The sequence below is a fragment of the Podarcis erhardii genome, assembly GCF_964252035.2.
Source record: "Podarcis erhardii genome assembly, chromosome: 13".
NCBI lineage: Eukaryota > Metazoa > Chordata > Lepidosauria > Squamata > Lacertidae > Podarcis > Podarcis erhardii.
In genome coordinates, this window is record NC_138502.1 from 34,309,968 (window position 1) to 34,325,638 (window position 15,671).

Below are 15,671 nucleotides of genomic sequence, written 5' to 3' on the forward strand. Positions count from 1 at the left end.
CTTCTAATTGCGGGCGCTGGGTATACTTGGGTCATAGATTCCAGTTAGACTCAGGGTGTGTGTGTCTATTTTGCTTTTATGTATCCTTGCGTTTTCAGCCTTCTATGCGGCTGAGTCCACTTAAGAAACATCCCCCCTCAAATAAACATTTCCTCACTGTTCCCCAGCCCACAAACATCAGCCCCAGAAGGAAACTGAAGCCAGACTTTCTGCGCAGAGTTGTCAGAGAAGAGCTGAAGGGGAGCACTCACAGATGGTCCGGGAAGACCAGGGAAACCTCTCTCGCCTCTTTGTCCAGGAAGACCGACCACACCACGCTGTCCAGCAATACCTTGTGGGCCAGGAGTACCAGGTGCACCCTAAAGGAGGAAAATGGACATGAGCATGACATGTCGACAGAGAAGATCCTGGCTAGAAAAACACATTTCGTTTTTGCCAGCATTGTGCTGCACTGCAAAAGCGTTGGAGGCGAGCTGGGCATAACCCAGACACTGCGGAAGGACGTGTGGATCCAGAATTGGCCTCCACGGTCACTTACAGACTCACTGTTAAACCGTGTTTATGGAAGACAATCTTACTCAGCTACAAGTGATGGCCAAAGAAGAACAAAGACCCCAGACAGGCTGGGAAATAAGAACATGGTGGGCTTGCTTGAAGGAGAAGAACTGTTGGATGTCCTGACTCCACTCTACGTTGTGAGTAATGCCCAGGGGGCTTTCTACCCTTGCCTAAAGGAACCCACACCTTGTTGTATCTTGGCTGGCTAGGGGATTTTTCTTCAGGCTCTCTTTAAGCAAAGTGTGACCACGCATGGCAAGGACTACCTTTTCTACTGAAAAACATCCCACATTTTAAAAAAAACAAACACTTGGCAAGCAACAATCTGAACTAATGGGTCTGGTATCTAATGTAGGAAGCCATTATGTGGCATTTCAACGATGCTCACTAGAACATCGCCACTGAAGAGGTGCAGCCATAAAGATCTGCACAAGCAGTGGGAAATTCCAAAACCAATTTAAGGCAGAAAAATCGTCAACATGGCAGCTGGGCTGCCATCAGGGAGCCAGATGTTGTGACAAGAAGATAACCCCTTGGAGGGGGAGCCCAACTTTGGCTCAAGCAACCCCGTTCAAGAGGAATGAAAGGTAAGAGGTGGCATTTACTTACAGCAGGTCCATCGGAACCAGGAGAGCCCTTCTCGCCAGGAGGTCCGGGTGGGCCAGCAGGTCCAGCTTCACCAGGGCGTCCAGCAGGTCCAGTCTCACCACGGGGTCCTTTGGCACCTTCCTTTCCACCAGGGCCTGGGGGGCCGGGAAGGCCGATGTTACCCTTTGGGGGAAAGAAAAGAGGACAAGGAAATCAATGACACTCACAGGCCGTGTGTTGAGTTTGGGAACAGTGGCCCCCAAATGAAGCATCTTTGAAGGACTCCCACCCCACCCCAGTGAGGTTCTAGTAGGTCACTGAGAATGTGGAGTTTCCACCCCACCAGCTAGTTTTTGCGTTGGGGTGCCTGTTCCTAGAGACAGCCAAAAGCTTGGGCCACCGCATTTCGAATCAGGTGCAGCTCCAAGTAGAGCAAACTGAAACGAAAAGCCTGCCCATGCTTATGTGACAGCGTCATTTAAATGCCGTGGTTTGCTCCAGCAAATCCTGTGGACTGCAGTTTCGGCGAGGATGCTGAGAACTTAATGCTAAAAGATCCTTGGCCTCTCCTCCCCAGCTGCAATTCCACGAAGAAGGAATGGCCATTAAGATAGTGGTATAAACATACTTAGAGATTCTTGTGTGCCATAATAATCCATAAGGCCCAACAATTTCTGCTATGTCTGAAGACTGGATTTTTTTTATTGTGGGGGGGGGATGGGGCTAAAAATTTGGGGGGAAAACCCTGGATATCCAGTTTGCAAACTTGGGGAGTATAAAAATAAAAGTGGATGTACAAAGACTACTTGAAGGGGGTTGGACTAGATCACTCTTGTGGTCCCTTCCAACTTTTCCAATTCTATAAGGAATGCTTCTGGTTCGGACTAAAACCATTGTATATATTTAGATATGAATTGATTCAGCACTATTCTCAATCTGTATCTTTTCTACCTTATGGCCCTCTTTTCCCATCCTCTCTGCTTCCAAGGGAGTCAACATATATCTTTGTAGGTCCTCTAATGTAGGCTCTAAGGGACTTCCTACTGAGCATCCTCTCCCACCACCAGCCACCAGGGGGTTGTGTAACAGCTTTCTAAATTGTTGCCCACAATGCCGGCATGTGTGTGTTTTGTGGTTGGGTACTTACAGATGGGCCAGGGGGTCCGACTCTTCCAGCAGCTCCGGGGAATCCAGTAGCACCCTATGAAAGGAACGGAAGAGAAGGTTCCTTTTCAATAACTCCTCCCATACCAAGCAGGAACTGTACGTGTGATTCTAACACAGATTCCCCACTCAGTAGGATCCTGCAATGGATTTCGTCTTAATTTCTCAGTTCGGCAATCTCTTTGCAATGCCAAAGCTCCTTGCCACAGAAAGATAATGATACTCAGCTCTTCTAGCATCTTGTCACTACTGCTTCTGGGTATGCAGAAAAAGGATGTGAATTTTATTTTATTATTTGTTTCTACCAGCTAGAGATCCTCATACATCATGCAGCCAAACCAGTTTGGATTATGTGATCGAGGTTAATTGCATTGCAATCAGCTCATGCTTAATTTCAGCCTGAAACCTGCCAGTGGCAAGCTCAGGAATGTGATTTCCCCTCCCCCTTGCTGTGTGTTAGATGGGTTTAGGCTAGCTAGTGAGAGCCTCTGAACATACACAGAGACTTTTCCTCACCACGGCGTAGCTGGTCTGCTATGAATACCGATTAACTATTTTGGATCAGGTGCTAAAGAGCCCTGTCTTGCCCACCTTGCATAGACTGTGATCTTTCTGGGCAGAGGTTGCACGATCCCTTCTGTGGTTCATTTCTGCAGCCCACTGCTGCAGCCGAGAGCTGCATTACTTTTCTAACCCACGATCTGCTTTAAATGTCCTAGGGTGATGAACTGGGAGCGATTTCCTTAGGATGTGAAAACTCTGAGTTTCGAACATGAATGCATTTTTGACTCGCACCCAGCTTAAGAATGCAGAAGAAGGAGGTACTCACAGGGGGTCCTGCACTTCCACGAGCACCTTTGGGTCCAGGAGCACCAACAGCACCCTGCAACAGGCAGGAGGGAGACAGCGTTAAGCCAAAGGCTGATGGAAGGTGATGGGTTCACAAAAGAGATTGGGGTGCAACAAGAGGATCACTTACAGCGGGTCCGGGAGGTCCAGTGGCACCAGCAGGTCCGGGAGGACCAGCATCGCCTTTAGCACCAGCATCACCTTGTTCACCTTTAGCACCAGGTTGTCCATCAGCACCCTGCAGAGGTAAGAACAGAGCAGGTGGTGGTGAGTTACAGAAGGATGGAAAAGGAAAGACGTATCTACTTAAGATGGAAGGTATTAATGGATCTTTCTCTGCATTGTCCAAGTACATCTGACTAAAGAATCTCATTGTGCCAGGGGAGGTTGGACCACATTGCTTCTGATAACCTGCCAGGTGTGAATCAAACAGGAAGAGGCAGCATGAGAAGCAAGGTTTGCTCAACCTGGAACGGGGAGAGTGCAAATGGAGAGGAGGGTTCTCTATCAGGTTTGGGAGATACAGTTCCCAGTCTCTCTCAGTTACATAGTGGAGTCAACCCGGTTGCAGTTCAGCTTGGGACATAGGGAAATCCAGGTTCGAATGCCCACTCCTCAGCTTTGGGTTCAAGCATACCTTTCTCACAGTTTAATCAACCTCAGGGGATTTGTTGGGAGGACAAACAGGATGAGCACTTGCAAAGCAACTGGCAGATCCATATGTCGTCAAGAAACAGCATGGAAGCCAAATCAACTTGTGATTTACTGTCTTGACTGACCCAGTTCTTTAGTAGCACTACACTCAAGTTCACCCAGTTCTGGAAAATACTCCTAAAATGGATTCAAGTAGGACATGGAGGATTGTTGTCTGGGCTCCTATTTTATTTATTTTAATCGTACCCCACCTTGTTCTCCAAAGGACCTCAAGGTGGCAATGAAAGTGGTGAAAGTGGCATAAGGCACTGCAAAAGGCACTGCTGGGTTGAATTTGCCATCCCAACACCCAACAGTGCACTAATTAATGCCTGCTTGATTGCTGTAGTTAGGAGGAAGGTAAGGGAGAACTGAATTGTTCTCCCAAGCCTTATGAGGAACAGTTGAAGGAACTGTGTATGTTTAGCCTGGGAAAGAGGAGGCTGAGAGAAGGTATGATAGCCATCTTCAAATATCTCAAGGGCTGTCACGTGGAAGATGGAGGAAGCTTGCTTTCTCCTGCTTTGAAGGGTAGGACTTGAATCAATGGCTTCAAGTTACAAGAGAGGAGATTCCAACTAAACATCAGGAAAAACCTGACAGTAAGAGTTGTTCTACAGTGGAAAGGTCTCCCTGGGAAGGTGGTGAACTCTCCTTCCTTGGAGGTTTTTAAGCAGAGGTTGGATGGCCATCTGTCATGGATGCTTTAGCCGAGATCCCTGTATTGCAGGGGGTTGGACTAGAAGACCCTTGGCGTTTCTTCCAACCCTACAGTTCTATGATTCTATGAATATACCCCAAATTGGGACTATTTTCTTTACTTTAAGAGCGCTGCTAACTGAGGAATTGCAATGCCTGGAACGTATAACTTTCTCCTACCAGAGATCACTTGATAACAATCTACAGGTGCTTCTGGTCACCAACCTTGCCTGTCAACTGTTGTCGCTTGTTTGCCACAATGTGCACCAACATGGAAGGATTGTCCACCCTGCACCTGATACCCAACATGCAATGAATCAACAGTTTGATGAGAACTGAACACTTGTCATCATACTCACAGGGGGGCCGGCAAATCCAGCGGGTCCGGCAGGGCCAGGCTCACCACGATCTCCCTGGGAAGGAAAAAGAGACAAATGCATTTGGTCAGTGGTGATGAGAGGAAGGGTCAAAGGACAAGAGAAGGTGATAAGAATGAGATCCCTGCGTTGCAGGGGGGTTGGACTAGATAACCCTTAGGGTACCTTCCAACTCTGCAATTCTGTGTTTCTAGGATGGAAAAGAAAGTACTTACGGGAGCACCACGAGCACCGGTGGGACCAGCAGGACCAGCAGGACCAGCTTCACCCTGGTTGAGGAAGAAAAGAAACAGAGATGAGGTTAAGCTCCAGGGAACCAGGAAGAACCATGAAAGGTGCTGTAACACAAGTAGGAAAAAAGCACCAAAAAATCCCAGGATGCATAGCTCAGTCAGTCGAACATGAGACTCTGAATCCCAGGGTTGTAGGTTTGAGCCCCACATTGGATGAAAGATTCCTGCATCACAGAAGGTTGTACACAAGATGACCCTTGTGGTCCCTCTTCCAATTCTACAAATCTGTGATCTAAAGCTGCAGAATCCTACTGGTTAGTTACGTTCCTCTCTTAGACCTTGCTACTCTCACCAGGTTGGATAAATGCCTCTTTTTCTAATCATGTACACACTGCCTCGCATGGAAGCCTAAGTTCAACATGTGAATTCAAAAACATGAACTGTTTGCCTTCATATCTAGCAGAGAGTGAGAGAGCCATTGAGTTTTATGGTACGAAAACAGGAGGGGGAACGCTTATTAGTGACAAGCTGGAAGAACAAAATTGGGGAAGGATGGGGAAAGATCATAGCTCAGTAGTAGAGCACATCCTCTGTAAGCAAAGGTCCTCCAAAGGGTTGATCCTTGATACCTGCCTGAAACCCTGGAGAGGTGGTGCCACTCATTGTGGACAATACTAAGCTAGATGGATCAATGGTGCTTGGATTGTATGAGGCTGCAGAGGGGAGACTAGAAGGCTGGTCATGTCCATACCTTTCAGCCTAGCCTATTCGTAGGACCTGAAAGCATCCCTAAATGGTATACATAATATAGCAGGTTGAGCTGGGAAAATCCTTTAACTACGTAGTCAGGGTGGCCTGTGAGACAATGTGACCTGCAGATGATCACCTGTCGGCCCATCGCTCTCATCCATGCAATTCTGCAGGCAAAAAGAAGCCCTTTCTCCCCACGTGTTCTTTACACAGCCAACAACCTTCATCCAGTGTCCTTCCCACAGGCAGGATGCTGTTGTGGAGGTTGTAGCCTCAGCCAGCGATGGGTGTCCAAGTGGCATCAAGTGAATAAGGTGAGGAGGAAGGGGCTAAGCTCTTCTCCCCAGTGCTCCACTCCAGATTGACCTATCACTGAATCTAGTTGCTGGCCACTGTTTTAATTTCAAACTAGCCCCTGTCAAATCAGCTCTGGTCCATGTGGACACGAGCTAGAAAGGTTCTGATATAAAGTGACATTCCACTAGCGTCTTGCTCTCTGCCCAAGCCTAGCCCAGCTGACCTCATAGAGATTGAGGGCTTCAGATGAAGCCAGTCATCATAGGCTAAAATCCCAGGATCAGGATCCAATAAGGGCACACAATGCTGAGGTTCTCATACTTAAAATTTCTTGGGAAAGGGGGTTGTCCCCATGGCTGCCTTGTTCTGGCCATCAGCATGTAGGGTGGGGACACTGAGCTGACTAGAAAGGGCCAGGTTGGATCTCTGCATCCCTATGCCATCAGAACACCTGGTCAGGAAAGAGTTGCCAACTGACTCTCCACTGCATGCTTTGCAAAGGAGTGGCGTCAAAGCCCAAGCCGGAAGACGCCAAATAGCTCCCAGCTCATTCACAAATTCGTTAATATGCCAGAAAATGCACCTAGACACCTGACAATTGGAGATCACTAGACCTTTTTCTGGAAAAGAGGTACATAAAGTCAGTGGAGCACTTGCCTTGTCACCAGGAGCACCAGAAGGTCCAGGTGGGCCAATAGGTCCAGTCAATCCTCTAAGTCCATCCTTGCCAGGAGCACCATCAGCGCCTTTGGGACCAGTGTCACCCTAGGAGGAAGGAGAAACAGAGCAGACCATGAAGCACAGGAAGGAACAGGCTGGTGCAAGAACCGGGAGGAAGAACTCTCTGTTGACGATACAAGGTGTCTCATATCTGAAGGTCTTGAGAGAGATCCGACCATCTAGCAGAATCTGCATTAGGATGTCAAGCCGAGTTTGGCGCGAGGGAATTTATCTCAAGGAGACTGATGGAAGAAGGACTAGGTGCTGGATAACACCCCGAGATCTGCCCTTCATTCCAAACTCTTAGGCCAACCCTGAAGGCAAAAGTCTGCAAGCCAGAGGTGGGGAAACTGTGCCCCTCCAGATGTTGAGTTTCTATTCATCCCCATCCAGCATGGATGATGGTCAGGGATGCTGGCAGCTATAGCCCAGCAACATCTGGAGGGCTGCATCAACCATCCTCTTGCTTTTGGCCATACAGAAGGGAAGAGTCGTCTGCCCACTGGATATTTTAAGGAGGGGAGTTTCTAAATACCAGCGAGCAGAATTTAATATTATCTTCCTGTTCCTTATTTCCCACATTACGATTCTGTCAGCAGTCTACTTCAAGTAGAGGAAGGTCTGGGGGCAGATCACAGGCCTTGCATGGAGAAGGCCTAGGTTAGATTTCTGCCTTTTCATTTTTTAAAAAAGGATCCCATGTGCTGGGAGTGGGAAATGTCTCAGCCAGATATGGTGGAGCTCTGTAGCCAGCTGAAATAGACAGAGTACTGAGCTTGACGGACCAATTCCCTGACACAGTGTAAGGCAAGTCCGGATGTTACTTTTCCACAAACTTCCCACCCAATTGAAATGGTGTGTTACAAAGCTAGTCAATAGCCCAGTGCATTTTCCTATCACTTTCTTTATCACTTTCAAGTCCTGTTTTGGAGGGAAGTGGGTGTGTTGCCAAACAACACCAAACACATTTCAATTGCACAACCTGAGTTTGTTGGTGTGCAGTTAAATCCCACCTGCAAAACAGCAACAGCCTTGCAAGTGACCTCCTGTTTTTATTAAGTCTTCCACCCGCTGGCCCCCTATGACCCTCATATGAATCTGTGGGCATGAGGACCTGTGTCAAGATTATCTCTGCACAGTTGCAGTAATGGTGAAAGTGGGCTGGAGAGAGATACGAGGAGAAGTTGGGAAAGCCTCCTATTTGGAGGGTTATATTTGGAAGAGTCAGGGGGCTGTTGCCATTGTTGTTTGCTTATTCGCCTTCTTTATAGGTCGGTTAAGTTAGTGAGCTGCCATTTTGATGGCATTGTTTCCAAGGACCAGATACTTACTCTGTCTCCCTTGGCACCAGGCAGACCAGCAGCACCACGTTCGCCAGGCATACCCTGAAGGCCAGCAGGACCTTGGTTTCCGGGGGCACCAGGAGCACCGGCATCACCCTAGAGGAGCAGAGCCAAACAAACACATATCAGAAACAGAGCTAAGATACCAGGCCCAGCATAGATGGCAGCACCTAAACCCTTCTGAATTCTGTCTGTCTGTCTCATACACATTTGCAAAACAACATTTATTTATTTTTCAGATTTTCAGTCTGTATGCTAGGGAAGAAGAGCCTTGTTGCACCCAGGAAGGCAGTGATTCAGAGGGATTGGGTAGATGATACTAAGGATTCCTGAACGTGCCCATGCCAAGGCAAATCCATTTCTTTCTTATTTGCTTTAGGGTGCAGAAGTTGCCTTGCTTGGAGTGAAATGTGCCTCTAGGTTCTGAAGGGAGAAAGAAGGTCCCAGAGCTTATCCCATGTGGTCTGGCTAATGTAATAAGGTAGCAGAATGGAAGCTGTGTCCTGCTTCATGGCAGATGCTTGGTTGGATTCCAAAACTTAGCCCAACCCTGGTGAAATGAAACAGCTCAGCTGTGGGCCTCTACTCCTGATTTGCCCAATATCCTTATAACGTGTGTGTGTGTGTGTGTGTGTGTGTGTGTGTGTGTGTGTGGAGATGCACTATTATTAAGATACATAAGCTGATAAGAGGACCCGAAATACTACAGGTGCTCCCACTCTGTCTTAAGCTGGTGAGCACTGTGCATCAGCTTGGTTGAGAAAACAGGAGATGTCAGGGGATGCCTCAGAAGGCATAGATTGTTTCCTTCACCTCTTGATTTATACATGTTTTGTTGCCTACGTGGCTCAAAACCTAACTCTGATCATTTGAAAAAATCCCAAGCATCCAAGATAGATTTTTATATTTGTCATGCAAGATATTTTCAAGGAAGAAAAAGGACATGAATAATAATTAGAGATGGAATACGTGCTATCATGCACCCTTACCTTAGCACCATCGTTACCAGGAGCACCATTAGAACCACGGGCACCCTGAGGACCTGGGGGGCCTTGGACACCACGTTCACCGGGGAAACCTCTCTCGCCCTAGACGGAGGAAAGAGATCTGGTTAGAACGCCAGCCTCACAGTAAACAGCAGTGGACCAATGAAAATACATATGGAAGACCAGTATGGAGAAGAAGATCTTCACTTACTCTTGCACCAGAGGGACCAGGAGGACCAACATCACCAGGAACACCCTATCAGAAGAAGAAAAATCATTGGTTAATGAATCTTTGACATAGGTAATCCAAGATGGGGCTGATGGATGATCCTGCTGTGCAGAAATGGGGGTGGATTTTGCTGCTTCACGGCTGAGGACTATGTGGACTTAAGGTCCCTTTGAGTTATGGAATTCTAGAAGAAACAGCTCAAGTCTGAAGTGGCAGGATTTGTGCAGTGTGGGCAGGGTCTCTAGCATATGAAAGCATGGAGGAAAGCGGACAGCATGATGAGAAGCATCTAGCTATTCTCTTCTGCCTGGTAGGAGACACTTCAGGAGGTATGCATTGTGAACCTCCCTTGACAGCTTCTCCAAAACCGCACATTGGAAACATGGGGACAGGATCTGAAGATGGACTCTTTTAAAATGCCAACTTCAGCCACAGAATCTTAGCATGAATTGCGGGCTCCTGGGTATCAAAAAGACCTGTGAATTTTGAATCATCAAGTTGTGTCCAATGCAATGGCTTACTGAAAGAGTCACTAGGCCTAAACTAAGGACTTCACTCGTTTCAGCATCTCTTTACCTCACTGAGACAACGTCCCATTGAGCAACAAGAAGCATCAAGTATCTACAGTGCTTTGAATGCCGGAAATCCCAGTTTTAGTCCAAACAATCAACCCTATCTCTAGTAGGAGAAGGACATGGGGGAGATACAGATCTGTTGCCTACAATATGGGAGGTTTCTATGGCCATTGGGTCATGCAAAAGGAAAATATTTCCTTCCTTCCCTCCCTCCCTATATACTTCTTTGCAGGTGCTCTGGATTTTTATTGTTGGCCAATCAACTGGAAGTCCATTGGCTTTGCAAAGGGAGCATGAGAGAAGCGTCATACGAAAAGCAGGCATGGCACGGACTCTGCTGTGATTACACAGCTTCCAACTCATTCAATGCAAAGGGTGCATGTGGTTCTCAGAATGTTGCTGGATAGATTCAGCACCAGCACTGTACTGGTTTTTTTTGCAAGGAGTGGATGAAGCCTTTCTAAAGAAAGCCACCCGAGCTAAGGGATTCTAAGCTTGCTGTGGCATGGTCCTGAATGGAAGGAGCAAACTTTGCCTGCTGAAATTCCCTCCAACTATTCAAAGGAGGAGAAACCTCACCCTGCTGTGTGTGTGCACGTAGATTGTGAATAACCGAGCAGAAGAAGCTAAGTGGGGAGAAGCTTGACCATCTGGTTCTCCTCAAGGTATCCTTACGTCTTTCCTCCTCAAGGTATCCTTACGTATGGTGTAAGTACTGCATTCTGTCTGAAGGTATTCAGGAAGGCAGATGCAAATGCCATATCTATATGTGGAGTGAGGCTTACTGGGAGCCAGCAAGCTCAGATCAGACCCTAAACTACCTATCTCTGAACCCAGTCTCTTCTTCACATTTCTCTATGTGCAGCCTCATTTCTTACCTGTTCACCAGGCTTTCCAGATTCACCAGGGGCACCTGCAGGACCGGGAAGACCCTGTAAGAGAAAACCAGAGATGGAGAAGGTGTTAGATTAGGAACTGAAATCTTGCTTTTCAAAGAGCTTAGCTATATCTATCCTACAATTTGATCACCCACAATTATTTTGTGTGTGTGCACAAGCACAGGCATTGATGCCTGTTGTCATGGTTTCTGCATAGTTAAATTTCCCAGCTTTCCTTTTTTCTTCTTCAAAGCCTTGATTTGAAGAACATATTTGCATGTTGTGCCCGTCAAACTATTATACTGTTGCCTCCCACTCCTTCCAGAAAATTTGCAAAGAAATCTGAAAACCTGAAGCAAAGGAGCAGGTTTAAGCATGCAAAATGCAGAAATGTACTATGTTTGCAACGTTTATTGCTATCCCTGAAGTTTCTTCCCCATCCAGCCGGCTTCCAAATTTGGAGTTTTGCTGTGGCAGAAAATACACACACAGTTGTGTATGTGCCTCTATTCATGGGAAGCTTTTTTTTTACCTGGAATCCGGGAGCTCCACCGGGACCTTGTTCACCTCTTTCTCCAGCAGGGCCCTAGGGTGGGAAGCAAAGGAAAGTTCAAAGGTTGGTAGGCTTCAAAAAGTGGTTTCCTACAATAGCCATCAATGGTACAGAAAGTGGGATCAGGGAAGAATTCATACTTACACTTGGGCCAGGGGGTCCCTGGGCACCAGTTTCACCATCTTTACCAGGAGCACCCTGCAGGGGAGAAGAGGATCAAAAAGGCAGAGATGAGAGTATCTGGATGGACTCTTCGGAGAACAGCCTACATTGAAAGCACTTCAGCGTTTTTCTACTCCTGTGTCCAGATCTTCTGAATTCATTGCATTGACTTCCTTGTCACCCTATACCACTGTCAAACTTGCAGCCTCTAATATCTATGCGCTGCTCTTCTTTGTGTGACTCTCCACACAAATGCATCCCATTTGTGATTTGTCCTTAGTAAAGCCTTCCCAGAGCTTCGCCTTGCATGCTCCTCCACTGCTCTCTGACTGGCTTGTGGGACAAAGGCCCAGGACAAATGTATCAGTCCCCAACCTCTCCCTCTGCTCTCAGCCTTCTCTGTTACATAGATTGAAAGCTATGGTTGTGATCACTTCTATGTTCTATTGTCAAGTATGGGAGTTCCCCTCTCCCTTCCGGTGGCTCACAGATAAGAATTAATGAGTGTTTGGTAGATTTATAGTCCTTTTATTACAGCATTCTGTTACCAGCAAAAACAGGCAAGGATATCAGTTGCATACTCTGACTCCTCCCCACTTCCGCAGCAAGAAGTGTGCCAACAGGAAGTCCCCCCCCCTGCGTTTCTGACACGCCCGGACCTCCGAGTTTGGGGGGAAGGAGGGTGTCATCCCCCCACTCTCGATTGATGTATCGCCCAGCTGCTCCCTCCCTTCTGGTTGCTTAGCTACTATCTCATACCTGGGTAGCTCCTCTCTAACTGTGCAGCTTCTGTGTCTGCCTGTCTCTCTGCTTCTGGAAACGCTGGAAGCAGGCGGGGTCAAATATTTCCCCTCCTCTTCTGTTAGGAACTGATCTTCCTGCAATTGCATCCCCCAGTCTTCTAATCCAGACCAGCCCCTGACATCTATATAGTGTCTTGGTGTCAAATCCATCTCCTTGCTGCGACGGGGCTTGCTATAGCGAACAAGTGCCCAAGATTTCTTGCTTTCACCTAAAAATTCCCATGCAGATGCAAAGCCATATCTGAACCTGGCTGCAGAGGGCATTAAGCAAAATACTTACAACAGCACCAGTAGGTCCAGGAGCACCTCTCTCGCCAGGTTTGCCGGGCTCACCCTAGAAGAAGAAGGGGACAAAGGGGGTCATTTCAGAGACAGGATTGACAATTTGACAAGCAGTGAGCAAGAAGATATTCGTAGCAGTGGGACTCCATTGCACTCTTCGGGTCATACTAGAATGAGTCAAATCCAGGGCATGTTTATGCTGTGTTCAGAATTTGGACCACAAATGGATACAACCATTTATGGGGAAACCACAGCGCCTGCATGTTGCTGCATTCTTGGGAATGATTTTTGGCTGAAGGGTAGCTTTATTTTGCAAAACAATAATGAACAAGGAGCCATAACTTGTCTTGTGTGCCCACTGCTCATACTGAATCCTTGGACTGCAACTGTTTTACCACATACCCAGAACAGAATCACTGCAATGATCTGCTTAATTCTAAGGTCCAATACAAGAAATGAAGATTCAGTTCGGGAAAGGGAGCCATCTAAACCATGAAACCATGCTGATGCCCCATGGCAGGAACTGCAGATGCAGAACCACAACAAAGAACAGAAATGACCAACAATTTTGGTCTTTATAAACACCCAGAGGTTTTTTTTTGGGGGGGGGGTTGTCCCTCTAGTTGCTCAAAAACGTAAGGAGGGCAGCTAGGAGGAGCTTGCAGTTACAGGCATTGCCAGCCGTTATTTCATGCAGACTTGAAGGCAGCCATTTCAGGAAGTCCTGAAATGAAGTTCTGCCATTTTCATGGCAACACTGCAAGCTGAACTTCAAGCAAAGACTGGGCACTGCGAGGAGAAAGCTGGATTTTGCCATCCTTGAATTTTCATCCAAGGGAGCATGAGATTCAGGAAAAGGAAGCAGTTACTTACAGCAGCGCCTTTAGGTCCAGGGAATCCCATGACACCAGCTTGACCTCTTGCACCAGGTGGACCTGCAGGTCCGGGGCGGCCATCTTGACCAGCAGGGCCCTATTAGGAGACGAAAAAGCCCATAAGTGTTTTTGTGTGTGTGTGTGTGTGTTTTTAAAAAACAATTCCTTTCTGAGCAAAGTAAAAAAATGAAGAATGCCATCCTGTTGCTACTCACAGTGGGTCCAGTCTTGCCATCGGGGCCAGGGCTTCCAGGGCTACCAGTCAGACCCTACAGGTGGCAGGGAAAAGGAAGGAGAGTTAGGAAACATCCTTTGGTCAATAACAAAGAGGGTTTGTGACCTAGAAAGGGTAAGGTAGGATTGCTCTGTCTTTGCCACCCCATTCAGCTCAGTCACTCCTAAATGCTCTACAACCCCTGTTTTGAAAACATCTGTTTGCCATAGGAACCCCTTCTTGTGCATCTCTTTTGTGAACGATTCCCAGTTCTCCTAAATGCTTCTTCACAGCTTTTGCGCTCAGAGTCTCTTCTGGAAGCCCTCGCCCTTCCCTTAAATAGTCTCCAGCTGTACAGCATATCTGAGTAGCTAATAAATCCAACGTGTCCCTTGCAGTTGGCGTTTTTTTCATAAGGGGGCAGGGGAAGACTTTTGTTTTGTTTCCAAAAAAATTCTAGGGATTGCTGGTTTCTCTTAAATCAGTTCCAGTTCGAGTCTTGCTTTGTTGTCCTCCTTCTGGTTTTGTTTTATTTCAGATTAACTGGTGCATTTTTTTTTAAAATCCGATTTTAATTTTGTTCTAAGTTGCCCTGAGCTCATGGGAGAAAGTGGTAGATCGATACATTAAATAGATGGGCATAATGATCCCCTTTGCATCTTGAAGTGGGGCCTAGAAGGCAGGGTTCAAATCACTGAGCAAGGAAGGATTTGAGAGCTTGTGTGACCCAGTAAGAAGGGTTTTTCAGCTTGGCTAATAAGCCCCCTAGTTAAATTTACAGTGCTGTATTTCATTTTCTAGGGCTCTTGGGCAAGTCACTTCTTTCTAGGGTTGCACTGAACGTTTGCCTCTGAATATGTTCTTGGCAAAAATGGGGTGTTCACGGAGGCTGAATTTCCCCCTAAAAACTCCTTGCTTTTACTTTGATGGTGCTGTTTGCAGCTATTGCTTCCCCACATTGCTGCTATTTCTTTAAGGGCTGCTTCTCCTTCCAGAAATGACCCTCACCAATGAAGGATCACATAAGGAGCTACAGGGTGCCACGATGCCATCTATTACCCTAATTCTAACTGGGCAAATTCTTACCCTTATCCCATCATGGCCCTTCTGTAAAAAAGCAGCCAAAAGAGGACACTAAAACCTGTCGCCAAAAGCCTTCCTCCTTTCAATTCACTTATGCATTTCTCAGCCTCATTCTACCCGTCTGCAAAATGGGACCATTGCAGACTTTCCTTGCAGGGGTCATCTTTCAGATTTTAGCAGCAAAGCCACAATTTGGTGCCCCCTGGCTCTCGCCTCCCATTCTGCACAATTCACCATGTCATATTTGCGACGCCCCCTGGCTCAGCGCCCAGTGTGGCGGACCCGGTCGTGCTGCCTGAAATCTGCCTCTGCTCCTTACCAAGTTGTTAGGACAGGGAATGCAAAGTCCTCTGCATACTTCAAAGCCCTATGTTATTTTCTAGGTGCAATTACTATAATAACAAGGGCAGCTTGTGATTTCCTAACACAGTTTGTTTTTCAATTCCTCTCTAGGGCATGGGAGCTTCTGGCAGAAGGCACCTCATTCCCCACTGCCCAGGGCCTAACAGGAAAGCGTATGGCTAGATCGCTTTTGCAATTCTGCCAGATCTCTTGCAATCCACTCACCTTGGCTCCAGGGAGACCAGGCTCACCAGGGCGTCCAGCTTCACCAGTATTTCCTTTGGGGCCAGCAGGGCCGGGAGAGCCACGCTCGCCAGGTGGGCCCTGGAAGAGGAAAAGCAGTCAAGTTATCCCATTAAGCACTGTAGGTAAATGCCAACATTGTTTCATCTTCTTCTGGTTCAGAAGGCTGTGATAT

At 47.2% G+C, this 15,671-nt stretch overlaps 1 protein-coding gene across 2 annotated transcripts in view; it reads right to left on the minus strand.

Annotated features, from left to right (window-relative positions):
- COL1A1 (collagen type I alpha 1 chain) overlaps positions 1-15,671 on the minus strand; it is a 45,854-nt gene that overhangs the window by 13,118 nt on the left and 17,065 nt on the right. Inside the window, exons 23-40 of one of the 2 annotated variants that reach the window (XM_081837603.1) lie at positions 15,479-15,577; positions 13,830-13,883; positions 13,613-13,711; positions 12,738-12,791; positions 11,637-11,690; positions 11,472-11,525; positions 10,940-10,993; positions 9,469-9,513; positions 9,261-9,359; positions 8,260-8,367; positions 6,866-6,973; positions 5,144-5,197; positions 4,911-4,964; positions 3,290-3,397; positions 3,140-3,193; positions 2,294-2,347; positions 1,168-1,329; positions 252-359 (exon numbers count right to left, since the gene is read on the minus strand). In XM_081837603.1, the coding sequence (XP_081693729.1) occupies positions 252-359; positions 1,168-1,329; positions 2,294-2,347; positions 3,140-3,193; positions 3,290-3,397; positions 4,911-4,964; positions 5,144-5,197; positions 6,866-6,973; positions 8,260-8,367; positions 9,261-9,359; positions 9,469-9,513; positions 10,940-10,993; positions 11,472-11,525; positions 11,637-11,690; positions 12,738-12,791; positions 13,613-13,711; positions 13,830-13,883; positions 15,479-15,577 (1,422 nt within the window). The remainder of the gene's footprint in view (positions 1-251; positions 360-1,167; positions 1,330-2,293; positions 2,348-3,139; positions 3,194-3,289; positions 3,398-4,910; positions 4,965-5,143; positions 5,198-6,865; positions 6,974-8,259; positions 8,368-9,260; positions 9,360-9,468; positions 9,514-10,939; positions 10,994-11,471; positions 11,526-11,636; positions 11,691-12,737; positions 12,792-13,612; positions 13,712-13,829; positions 13,884-15,478; positions 15,578-15,671) is intronic. The other variant, XM_081837604.1, reaches the window with a different exon arrangement.